General features: G+C 44.9%; 1 protein-coding gene across 1 annotated transcript in view; it reads left to right on the top strand.

The window, feature by feature from the left end:
• The window catches only part of LOC8038579 (protein timeless homolog), a 622,009-nt gene that overhangs the window by 31,765 nt on the left and 576,758 nt on the right, over positions 1-13,486 (top strand). Inside the window, exons 10-11 of the mRNA XM_040213064.2 lie at positions 212-315; positions 10,948-11,026. Of these exons, the coding sequence (XP_040068998.1) occupies positions 212-315; positions 10,948-11,026 (183 nt within the window). The remainder of the gene's footprint in view (positions 1-211; positions 316-10,947; positions 11,027-13,486) is intronic.

Below are 13,486 nucleotides of genomic sequence, written 5' to 3'. Positions count from 1 at the left end.
AAGCAAAATTGCCTACAATTGTGCATCTGTTGCTTCTCGGTCGGAAAATATGGAAGGGGGGGGGGGAGGGGTTTCGCGGCAGTTTTTGAGGCTTCCTGGGGTTCCATGAGGCCAAAAAGTTTGAGAACCCCTGCTCTGGACCATAAGAGAAGTAAAGCATTATCATTCTTATGCTGACATCCGGTAACAGATATTTCGTGCTGTTTTCCAGGCTTCACATTGCACTGAAAGCTTACCACGAGCTGCTCAGGACGCTCGCTGCCATGGACGGCTGTCCCGACGAGCAGGTCAAAGAAGCAGCCAGGGCCCTCAAAGGTCTGTCGTCCAACTGCAAGCCTGGTTCCTCGAGGAATTTTTTCGGATTCTAATTTTAACTTCAAGATAGTCGTGAGCGTCACAGCTGATAGATGGCGGCATCAGGTTGGCAAGACGTCAGAGCAGTAACCGGGTGTATCTCAAAACGTCCCATTCGCGTTTGAACCTTGCGCATTTCGTCCCATTCTCATTTGGTCCTTCTCGTTTGAACCTTCTCATAAGATCCGAATCGTGTTTTTCGCAAGTGGGCCCATTCTCATTTTGCCCGTTATTTGAAAACGTCCCATTCGCATTTTGGCCGTGCGCACTTCGTCCCATTCTGATTTGGTCCTTTTCGTTCGAACCTTCTCATAAAATCCGAATCAGGTTTTTCTCAAGTGGGCCCAGTCTCATTTTGCCCGTTATCTGAAAACGGACCATTCGCATTTGGACGTTGCGCATTTCGTCCTATTCTCACTTGGTCCGCCTCGGTGGAACATTCTCATTAAATCCGAATCGTTTTTTTTTTTTTCTTTTGCAAAGGGCTTATATTGCCTGTTCGCGCAACGACCGAATGGGACTAGCTCTACAGGGTTCTGCCGTCATTATGCCTTCCCGGCTTTGTACGTGAGTCTTACCTTGCTTGGGCACCCAACATACCATCAGATATAGAGTCGAAGTATAGCTACCCCCACCCCTTGGCTTGGTCGAATCCATTTTTCTGCATTCGAAGAAAGGCCGGGATACTATCTTTTATCAACGAAAATCTCTCGTAACTTCCCCCCCCCCCCCCACCCCACGCACACACACACACACACACTTCTCACCCCCCAAAAATACAAATACTACAAGATAACGTAATACGTTTGTACAATGATGCCTAGCTGCTTCCCTTTCTCGAAACGAACGCAAAGAAAAGAAAGAACGATGCACATCTAACTTGAAAACTCTGTTTGAACAGAAACAGCATATGCATGTTCAATATAGAAGTGGTTGCATTGTCACAAGTTGAGCCACCTCAAACAAGATGACATTTCGGAATGTGATCTGTCTGCGATAAGTAGTTGGTCAGTTGTTTTGTCAGACACTATCTTTTCTTGGGGTGTAGGACCGTTCGTCGAATGACAATTCATCGCACGACAGCTGGTAGCAGGGCTATTCGTCACATAGGGCAATTCGTCATAGGGTGGTTGGTCACTATGACAATTCGTGAAACATTTATTTTTGATAATTTTGTTATGGGTTTAGGTGAGTGCAATTACTAGTGACCCTTTTCCTTTCTTTTCTTATTTTTTCCCGCACCTATGAAATTAGTTTTTGTGCTTCCAAGGTTAACTAAGCTGTTTATCAACTTAGAACCAAACAGGAGACTAATCTTTCTAAACAGGATACTACACACAAGCTGAATAACAAAGCTACCGAACACCTTAAAATAGGTCAATGCTTATAATACCTTCGGCGACGCTTTTCGTTCGACAAAGCGCTATTTCAAAACTCGCGTTTTTCGACAAGTTGTCCTAGTGACGAATCGCCCTATGACGAATTGCCCTTTGCGACGAATGGCCCTGCGACGAGTTGCCCTATAGGGCTGTGCGGCTGAAGTTTCGCCGCGCGTACGCAGCGCCACTCCTCCCCCTGGCGAGGCGCGCCGATACTTGTTAGAAGTACGAGGAGCAGACGACGCGGGAGGCTGGTGCGCTTGTCGTGCTGACCTCGCGACTCGTAAAGTAATGTACCAAATGCAAAAGGTACCCAAATGTCACAGCATCATATGAAACAGATAGGTATCCGCCTCCCGAAAAGTTTTGTTTGGTTCCTGGGAGGTTATTTAAGAAAGATTGCCAGAAGCATGAATCGCCAGCTGTGCGGAGGACAGGTTTAATTATTGTTTCTCTATCTTGTCGCGTGATTCAGTAATGCAGCTACGCTTGCTTGTCACATTAATAGGGACTTTTTGTAGGTCACACGCGAGAGCATGCAGAGGTTTTGCGTTGCTTGGGGGCGGTACGAGCTGGCGCCTGTGGGGCCCGCAATCCGACACTGACGTTCTACGATAAGTCCCTAATGTAATAGCTACGATGGTTCCCCATGGCTGTCTACAAACAAAACTCAAATATGCAGTTACCATTTTTTTTTATCAAGGACTTTAAATTTGAGAACCAATCTCACTTTGCTTACCCGCCCATTTTGTTCCCCGATGTTAACAACAGAAAGAGGGTAAGCGGCAACAGACCTGGGGAAAAACTAGGCAGATAATCGTAGCCCCTATTGCGTACCGACTTGAACGCATAATTGAAAATAAATCGACGCCTGTATTCAATTTGTTTTTATATATTATTAAAATGATGTAGTTAGCCCACAACAGGTATAATTACTTTCCAAGGGCCTCTCAAAATTAGATTCTAGAACATCCCGGGGTCGACCAATTTGAGCGGGTTGGCAATGTTAGACGTTCCTAATGTAATAGCTAGGACGCTTCCCCATGGATGCCGACAAAATAAACCCGATTATGCAGTTACTATTTCTTAAACAAGTTTACATTTGAAAACCCAGCTCCCCTTGCTTACTAGCCAATTTTCCATTTTGGTAAATTAGTGGAGACTGGGTCGAGAAAACTTGAAACATCAACCGTGGACAGAAAGAAGTATCTCTCATACGCGGTTGATATTTTTAGTTTTTTCGCCCCAGTCTCGGGTAATTCATCCAAATTGTTAATATACACACCGGCTCGCCTGCGCTCTCACAGTAATTTTTATCAATTTTGTTCCCCGATGCTTACAACAGAAGGCGAGGAAGCAGCGAAAGACATGAGGGCCAATGAGGCAGATAATCATAGACCGTATTGAGCACAGACTTGAGCGCATAGTTGAAAAGTGATTTACACTGACGACCGTACTCTAGTTCTTTTTTTATATTATTAAAATGATGTAGTTAACCTCCAACAGGCATAATTACTTCCCAAGTAACTCTAAAAAATCAACCCCGGACATTCCTCGGTCCACCAATAAGAGTGTGTTGGCGATGTTAGATGTATAAATTGAAAGCAAAATAAAGAGGACGAGGACAGGGCACGTCACAAAGGCCAGTAACTATGCATTCATGACTGAAATTTAAAATTAAGTAATCTTTTCTTGCAGAGAGAGAGAGAGAGAAAGTGAAGAAATATTGACGATGCTCTCCTGGCACACAGACTCAAGATATATCAAGTTTAATTGTACCTACACAGCAAACAAAACAAATAGTGACGACAATTTTTTTATTTGTTGTGAACCGGAACAGTCTGCAAAATTATCATTCTGCGGTCACATAAAAATAAGTCAAAAAAGGGACGCTTTACGACGCAAATGCAAGTCGATTGGAGATCCCTCTCTTCATTAATAAAATTAAAAGTGGGTTACTGACGCACGTACATGAATTGCAATTCTACCGCTTTGACGGCAGCGACAGATGCGCGCAAACACAGCAAGGTGTCGCGGCGTATAGTAATATATATATATATATATATATTTTGTTGGACCCGTTCAAGATAAAAGCGGAGGCCTTATTGACGTACCGTTTCGTTTTTTTTATTAGAACTTGACCCAGTGTTGCGATTAGGCTGTGCGTGCCTCGTCATTAACTTCATCCGGATGAATTAGAACAGGCGCGGCATGCTTCCATCAGCCGGTAACTCCGAGAACTGACCTGAGTTCAAGCTGTGTATGAGACAGCGCAGCTGTGCGCGAAAAGACAATTTATACAATATTCCATCCTCATCTTTCTCCAAATAGCCCTGACTTTGAAGAGCTAGCGAAACCATAAAGAAAAAGAGCATTTATCTCGAGGCGGATGTTACAGTACGCTGTCTTGCACTTGCGGGACACACTTCGCAAACGACAAATATTCCTATGCCTGGATCATTTGCTCCACCCCGGAGACCTGACACACAGGCAACCTTTCTTTGCGGAGGTTCGCCTCCCTAAAAAATTATTAGTTTTTTAACGGACAGAAAGCTTCAGCGCGGTGCCCGCCATTGCAACTGGCAGCGCGATGGGACGAGCATACGGCTAAGTAGGGCGAATTTGGGCCACGGCGCGGAGCCACCGGTATCGCTCCAGCGCGCCCCCTGGCCCAGCCGAACGGTCCCATTACGAATTGTCTTTCGACGAACGGCCCGTGCCCCCTTTTCTCGACGACCACGACGCAAGGCTAAAATCATTGTCAGAGAGAGTAGGCCGGTAGCGTGGCACACATACAAAAGAAAATATTAGTGAGTTTATGAATATATATATTCCTCGAAAAAACCCAAATTTGGAGTAGAAAGACTCAAATGTGCTGGGTTGAAGCGAGATATTTATGAGAATGGCTGTTTTGAGAAGGGCGAAGTGAGAAGGGCGAAAAGAGAACGGGCTCAAATGAGGGGGGTTGAAATACGAAGGACGAAACGCGAAAGGGCCAAATGCGACAGGTCAAAGTGAGAAGGCCTTTTTGAGAATGGTTGTTTTGAGAAGGACCAAGTGAGAAGGGCGAAACGAGAACGGGCTCAAATGATAACCACCCGCAGTAACCCTTGTCGCGGGAGTCTTCTGGCCTGGGTACTTGACCCGACAAGATGTCGGAACTTGCGCTCTTTGCTTTATTAAGCCCTTTATATCGTTTGTGAACGCAACATGGTGGCAGCGGCGGGATACGGCAACGAAAAGAAGACGACTTGCAACGATGGCAACCGCTCTGGGTGCTCCGGCTAGGCTTTAACAAGTGTTTATGCCAAAGCGCGGGTTTAGAAATTGAATGGTCGGATTCCTAAACTTTACAACGCCGGCCCAAGGTGCTTCAAGCAAGGGCTTTTCCAACCGGCACGCAACTAAGGATGTTGACCTCTCAGCAACCAGCATCGTTAATCCTGTTCGTCATCGAGCTGCCTGAAAAGCTCTACTTTCAGCACCCACACTATTAGAAACATTGGTACACAACATGGGAGCACTACCGGATCATTTCAGGCATGAAAAAACAATATGGAGAGACCCAAGTCGATGCCTTGGCCTATGCCAGGGGTGGCCAAGCAGCGGCTTGCGAGCTGCATGCGGCTTTTCGCATGTCAAAGTGCGGCTCGCGGCTCCCTCCCCCCCATTCCCCCACTTCCCTCCCGGTCACTCGAGCACTTCCCCAAAAAAGGAAATGGAACGCTTTTCAAATTGAGAGAGAGGTTGCAGTTTGGTAGTCTTGTGCTGCTGCTACCTTACGTACAGTTCGACTGCTTATGACTCGGATAGATTGAAAATAGTTCGAGTTTCAATTAATGGTCTAAACAAATTCGCCCCCCACCCCCCCTCCCTGTGGCTCTTGGAAGTTTGGTGTTTTTTTTGCGGCTCTTAGGCCTGGTCAGCCTGGCCACCCCTGGTCTATGCCATGGGCCGTTAAGCGGAGGACGGGTTAGCCTCGCTGAAACTCGCAGACGTTAAGAAACAGGACTACGACGCCGTGATGCGAGCGTTTGCGAAACACTTCATGCTGTGCACGAACATGGTCTACGAAAGGACAAGGTTCAACAGCTGCAAGATGAGACCGTTCAAGCCTTTGTGACGTATATACGCAAGATGGTCGAAACTTGCGAGTACGGCGATTTGAAAGATCAACTAATCGGAGATTGACTCGTGGTGGGGCTGATCAATGTGAAGTTGAGTGACAAGTTTCAGCTCAACGCGGAACTAGCATTAGGGACTGTCACCTCCACGGCGCGCAATCTTGAGACGGTTAAGCAGCAGCTAAAGGAACTGTGGCCTCTTGCGCAGCCAAGCGCAACCGTTGACGAGGTCCACACCTCTTCGCGTCGAGCCAAAAGCAAAAAGAAGCAACCGTTTCGCAACAACCGATGAGACCGAGGAGTCTCCTGGTCATGCAAGTGGTGCAGCTCCACTGCGTGTCCACATTCTTGCGTGAACTGCCCAGCAACCGACAAGACATGCGACGCGTGTGGCAAGAAAGGACACTTTGTGTCAGTGTGCCTGTCTGCAAAGAACCAGACGCAAAGGGTACTCAACAGGCTACATTAGAGCTCTTCTTGGGGGAAATAAGACACCAGCCCAGACCTGAACCATGGAGGATTACAGCATCGGTCAACAGCAGCTATCCAATAGTCTTCAAGGTAGACACTGGAGCGTATGTGACGGCCATTCTTTCCTGTGCCTACAACAAAGCATTTACGGGGCCGCTAACCAGATTCACAAAAGCACCGCTGGGACCCGGTCAAGTCGAGGTTTTCGCTGTAAGGCAGTTCATGGCGACCTTGCAGTGGAAAGGAAGATCATGCCAGGAACAAGTGTTCGTGGTGGACTTCCTGCACGACACCCTTCTGGGGTGTCCTACGATCGAGAATCTGCAAGTCCTGGGCAGCCTGTTGGAGGGCACAGAATCAGCGGGCGAGGTCAACGACAAAACAAACATCTCGAGTGGCTACCGAAAGCTGACCTCGGGTCTCGGGATTCGAAGCACTGAGTACAAATGGACCTTTTTCGAGTAACGAGCGCCGTCTGGGGGGTTGTTTGCGAACTACAAACGAAGATTGTACTAAGATATTGAGGTGGGCTAGTTGGATATGCATGATGTAAAAATTAAATAGCGCAAAGGTTAGACAAAGGACAAAGGACAGAACATGTAGACAGGACAAGCGCTAGACAGGTAGCGCTTGTCCTGTCTACATGTTCTGTCCTTTGTCCTTTGTCTAACCTTTGCGCTATTTAATTTTTACATCATACAAACGAAGAGTAGCCCAACATGCCTCCGCCCGTCAAAACACATTGGTATTGTGCCGTTGTATCAGTTTTCAGTTCTTTTTATACCCCATACTACTAATACCAAAAAACGAAGTGTTAAAATAGTCTAAATAGGCGCGAAAATAGGATGTTGCTGTCGCCATTTTTGCAGGGCAACGTGCTGGTGCCCTGCGAAAATGGCGACAGCGGGAGTGTACGCATGCGCAGAAGCTTACTGAAAAAAGGTTCATTATCCCTGCTGCCTGACGCCAAGCCTTGTGCAGTAACGTACCCCAGGCGGGTATCTCTTCCTATGCTGCCAAGTGTCAAAGAAGAACTGGAGTGCATGAAGAGCCTCGACAAAGCAACAGAATGGTGCGCACCTATGGTCGTAGCCAAAAGTAAAGATGGACAACCACGCATCTGCGTCAACTGCGCCGGCCTGAGCAGCTGCTTCCTTGGGGAACAAGTCCCAATATCAACAGTCGACGAATGCCTGGGAAAGCTTGCTGGAGCAACGTGGCTTAGCCAGCTTGATCCCAGAGCGGGCTACTGGCAAGCTGCACTGGCAACAGTACACCACCTTTTTGACACCATTTGGTCGGGTTCGGTTTCTTCGACTGCTGTTCGAGGTTTCTAGGGCATCTGAATTCTTTCAGCATGAAATGCTGAGAGTGCTCGAGGGTCTTGAGGGCCAAGCCTCTTTTCAGTATGATATTATTGTGTTCGAAAGAATGAGGGAAGAATGCAACTCGCACTTGCACCAAGTACTGAAACGCCTGCAAGATGGCGGCGTAACCCTGAGGACAAGTGCATGGTCCGAAAGCAGCTGGTGAAGTTTCTCAGGCATGTTGTCTCGGCCAGTGGTGTTAGTGCAAACCCTGTGAAGATAACTGTACTCGCTCAACTGGTGCCGCCCAGTGATGTGTCCAAGGTCAGGTCGTTCCTGGGAATGGCAAACCATTTGGTCAAGTTTCTTCCAGGACTCTCACAACCCGCAAAGCCTCTCTGTGATTTGCTTCACCATGACGCTGACTGGTGCTGGGACAAGCCACAGCAAGAAAGATTAAACTCTGTCCAAGAAGCATTGACGACAACACCGGGACTTGCGCACTACGATCCTCAGGATCATCTCACAATCTCGGCAGATGCATCGTTGTAAGGCCTGGGGACAGTCTTTCTTTAGGAGACGTCTGGACGATGACTCTCTGTCGCCTATGCGTCACGGTTGCTCTCGGATATCAAACAACGGTATGCACAGACCGAAGAGGAGGCACTTGGAATCACGTGGGCATGCGAGCATTTCCGCTCGTATCTTCTCAGTGTGCAATTCCACATAGAGGCCGATCACAAATCGCTCGTACTACTGCTCTCTTCAAAACACCTGGACGAGCTTAGTCCACGTCTGCAGCGTCTGCGGATGAGGCTGCTAAAGTTTGATTGCACAATCTCCCACATTTCGGGGGAGGAGATACAGACGGCAGATGTACTCTGAAGGAAGCCACAAGCGGCACAGCGTTGCAACCTACTCAAAATCTCCACGTTCATATGTGGTGGACACGACCAGCGGCATCGCGCATTGCACCAGCTGTCATCTACAGCCTGGAGTAGTCAGCACAAGAAGTGGACGACAAACAAGACCTCCCAGTCGCCTCGACCTATAGAAGGAAGACAGCGAGACGACTTGATAGAAAGGGGAATGTCGTGAGGTCCGCAACTCATAGATGGTGCCACCAGGTCGATGAGACGTCGGAGCAGCAATTCTCACCGCTGGGTTCTTCTGGCCTGGGCACGACCCAACAAGATGTCGGAACTTGTAATCGTTGCCTTATTAAACCCTTTATATCACTCGTGAATGCGACAAAGATGGTCTTTGCCGATTGAGAAATCATGGTCGAAATTTGACTCGAAGTAGTGCTTGGATGTGAACAGGCATGCAAGTTATGCAAGTGAAATATTTATGAAGCCTCTTCTTGTGCACCCTGTGATTAACATAGCAATTAGAGGTGTGCGAATATCAAAATTTTGTCTGTGGATGGAATACAAATATTGAAGATTGATTGGGAAATAGATCAAATACTGCTAAAACAACTTAATTTTTTTGAAGACCTAGTTTTTATGAATTTCGCTATTAGAAAATATAGCGAAAAATACCGGTCACACGGATATATTACACTATGGGGACAAATACATAGAATACCATGCTGAATTGCAAAATTTTGTGCCTGCAAAGTATTCTCAAAGCACACAGATTGCAAAATTTGTGAAATATTGAGTTGCAAAAATCAAGTAGTTTACGATACTAGTATTTTATGTTTATTGTGAATTGGGCATGAATAATTTTATTATGAATTGTTGCTGAAACTTTTTTTAGCAAACATGCCTGTGAAAAGAAAGTGAAAAGACGGGTGAATGAAAGAGAAACTTGCGTTACACGGCAAGCATAGTGATTCCCGACTTGTTTATTTGAATATACTAGGTTGACTGCTTATTTTACGAGACTTCTATTTATTTTAGGGGCCGACCTATAATCGTAGCCAAAAATGGTTGACCTAAAATGGAGCAAAATGTGAGAGCCCATCTAACCGACTAAAACACTTTGCTATGTTAGCTGCTTCTTCGAGCATACCAGCGAAATGCAGCGACGCTTTACATGAAATGGTTGGCATGACGAGGTGAAACTTGATTCAAGAATTAGAATTTTGAAGGCATTCATAATTTTTGAACTTTTGAAAAATTCCCATATCGTGAAATACCGAGTGTGCCTGCTCAAAATGTGGAGATGATTGTGCAAACTGGAGGATGGTCAACAATATGAAAAGATATGTCCTTTGTGTATTTTCCAAATGTTATAAAATACAGGAGTGGGCACCTATTGTAGGATGAGGGGTGCTGAGTATTTTACGGTTTACTCTGTTTTTTCGTGTATATGTCGCAGCCCGCACGTAAACGTGGGTTTTTGCGAAAATTTGATATGTGTGACAGCTTTGTGCAAGTCACACTTACGACGAAGCCGCATTGGTAAGCATGCATATTGTAAGATACAAAGCATTTGCCCATTTTCCAATCAGCGCTTGCCCCTTAATTTTGTAACATTCAGAAAATACACAAAGGACACATCTTTGTGTATTTTATACATAACGTGTATTTTATACACAACATGTATTTTATACACAATGTGTCTACATATTGTGGACCTAAGGAGTACCCATCTCCCAGTTATACACTATTCTCTCCAAATATTTAGTGGGTGCTTGCTTGGGATTTTACGGTATGCTTCTCATGATTGTGATGAATGCGTGTGCGGGAGCCAGTTTCAAGATTCTCGTTGGCCAATCGAATAAAAATATAACCCTCGTGGCAGATTTGCACAGTTATGGTCCATACTTAAAGACAAAAATGCACGTAATTTGCGCCATTGTATAGAAAAACACCGAAAGAAAAAAAAAAGAATGACTTATACATTGGAAAATATGATACTTTCCGCAAATTGAATTGAAAAGCAAAAACTGCTTCCAAATTATTCTATGTTTTAAATATTCACACTCCCAAATAAAGGATGTTTCTCCCAATGCATGCAATATAAACCTGAAAAGAGGCCTTGCTTGTGTAAACAATTAAAAGGCAGCGAAATGTTTTGAATTAGTCGGTTAGTCGGTATGAACATTAATTATTTTTATATAAAATGTAGGCGTGATAACTGATCGTAGCTGCACCAAGTGACTGGCATCGTGACAGAACAGCATGTGGGAAAATATCCTGTGACAAAACAGAGTGCAACAATGCAGCACGTGACACAGCAACACAATCAACGCAGTGGGTTATCAGTTGCATCTCTTTACGGCAGTGTTGATGCTTGTAGTTCTTACAATGGGAATGGAAGCAGTAAAGGGAGCTATCTGGTGTCTGCTGTCTCTTTCAGGGACCCTGTTCTACCTTCCCGAGTACAGGGAAATTGTGCTTCACCTGCTCCTAAATTTCAACGACTCTGTCCAAACAAAGTAAGTGCATCTTTGCCGGCCTCTTTTCTAAATCCTTGGAATGGCTTGCCCAAGGAAACGTCCGACTGTTAAAGCACCTGTCTGTTGGGACCCAGAATGCCCGTTGGGGTAGCTCTGTCCCCTCTTGAGGTCTTCCTTTGGATTCCTCCAGTACCGCATTTGATTTCTATTGAGGCAGAATTCTCTTTTTGCAGCGCAATTTCCGTGCTTCTCTGCATTCTTATTAATTTGGTCTGAAACAGCGAGTAATTAGTGCGTTTACCTGCTGGAGAAATGTTTCTAAATATGACCAAATGGGCCAAACAATACAGAAAAAAATTGGGAAAGCATTAATACGGAATTTCTACGGTACTACTAAAAAGGTCACAGTTTACCAACGCCAAGCATCAACCCAAATCTTCAAACGTTTTGTGCGCCGCACAACGCGTGAAGAATATATGAGTAATTGTATTGTTTACATCGGTCAGACCGGCGCGCCACGACCTAGAGATGGCGTTGGACGGAAAAGATCAGGAAGAAGCCCGCTTCCATTGATCAATCTCCATTTTACTTGGCTGTTTATTTTTGCACTGCCCTCGAGCATCCACTGAGTAAGGGACGTATGTTAAGCACAACCTATCTTGACCGCTTCACTGCTGCTGCCCCATTTCCTCCCTCCACACATCCCGGGTGCGTCAGATTCGTGAAAAGACGCTTTTCGTTGCATCTAAGCATTCGGAATGATAGAAAGGTGCCAATGAAGAGAGCAAGCTCTCCGTGAAAACGGTCAGCTTTGCTCACGGTTTCCGCAGTAGTTTTGTTTTGCGACATCAGAAACTCTGACCAACTTGCTTGCATAATTACCGTTTTGTCAACTCTTGGTTCCTCTTACAAGTTGGTTATCCTAATTGCATCTCATTTTCTGGAAACAAGTTTGCTCGTGAGTGACAGGCCCAAGATTTGAAGGGTCACTTCATGGATTACCGTAAGATGCGTGTCCTCCCTCAGCAGTCACATCAGAACTTGGCCATTAATGTGCCTGGTTAGTGATCATTCCCGGAGTGGAGCCGTTCATCAAGAAGGCTATCATGGGGAAGAACAGATAACACTCTATCACTTGTCAAGCAGCAAGTATTTTTTTTTTTTTTTAATTTATGAACTCATCTTCTGGAGAGAAACTAATAAAGTGTAAGTTTTATAGTCGGTGGTTGCTGTTTGTTGGTTCCCCAGAAGTGCTATTTCGAAGATGAACCAAATAAAAATGCCTATCGTATTTATTTAAATATAAGTCAACTTTTTGTTGTTTTTTTTCGTAAATGTCAAAAATTTAGGGTCGACCTATAATCGTAATCAGAGAATTTCGACCTAGGTACATTCGTGAGCAAATTTCGCGACCTTACCGAGCGCATAGACCTATCGAGTCACTGAGTCGCTTCTTGTTGCAGAAAGCTTTAAGTATGCATGTCTTTGCGAGGCAAGGGGGAATGGGAAGGAGGAGGATGCAACGCACCTTGTCCCCTTTCCCGGTCGCTTTGTATTTGGTCTCCTGGCTTTGCCCGTCCCCACCTTCTTTTGTTTCTTGTTGTCGCCATTTTGCACCGATGTCAGTGAGGCCCAGTGAAATATTGTTGCGAATTTGTGAGGATGTCGACGAAGCTGACAAAGCTTCCGACGACAACGTCATGTCCGGAAGTTCTGACAATGACAAAATTTTTGGCGCTGTGCCGTGATTTAGCTGAGAGCACCGTAAAAAAAGGTTTCTTTCTTTTGCCCAAACTTTCTTCTGTTCTTTAAAAAAAAGAAAAAAGGCAAACCTATATTAACATTTTTTTTTTTTTTTTTCGGCGAGTTTAATATAAAGGCATCGACCTACATTCATGGTTGACTTATATTTGAGTAAATAGGGCAATAGTTCCTGCTTCTCCCAGTTTATTGTAAAATCCCTTACTAAGGATAGTAATTTTCTCATCGATATTCATAAACTATTTCTTTTTAACTTTGGTCTAATTTTTGCTTAGGGCATTTTTTGGGGCTATGTCATTTTGGGGTGACCTTCGACTGTAGCTGTCATACAGTATTAGCTCCAAAAGATGTCAAAACTTCAGAATGGTCTCTTGAAAATTTTACGTGCTTTTTTTATGATGCACATATTCAATAGTCCAATGCTTTCCAAATTCTGCTACCCTGCGACCCACCAAAATATAAAATATTGTGTCGTAAACCCTTCCCCCCAGCTTTTTGTGATGCTAAAAGCTTTTCTATTTTAGTGCATGAATACCGTAGTAATACACAAAACTGATACTGAAGTTTCATTTGGCAATGTGAATAAACTAAACCAAAAACCACTGCAAAAAAAAAGGATGCTAGGAGGAACGATTGTTTCTATAATAACTAATGTTTGATGTTTATTGAACCAACACTTGTTTGCAAGTTTTGTCATGGGACAGTTACCTAGTATTGCCAATGGCAAGTGTACCAATG

This window comes from Ixodes scapularis, unplaced genomic scaffold (genome assembly GCF_016920785.2).
Source record: "Ixodes scapularis isolate PalLabHiFi unplaced genomic scaffold, ASM1692078v2 PGA_scaffold0__279_contigs__length_252992795, whole genome shotgun sequence".
Lineage (NCBI taxonomy): Eukaryota > Metazoa > Arthropoda > Arachnida > Ixodida > Ixodidae > Ixodes > Ixodes scapularis.
Note: the sequence above shows the minus strand (reverse complement) of the source record. Positions and strands in the feature narration are given on the sequence as shown.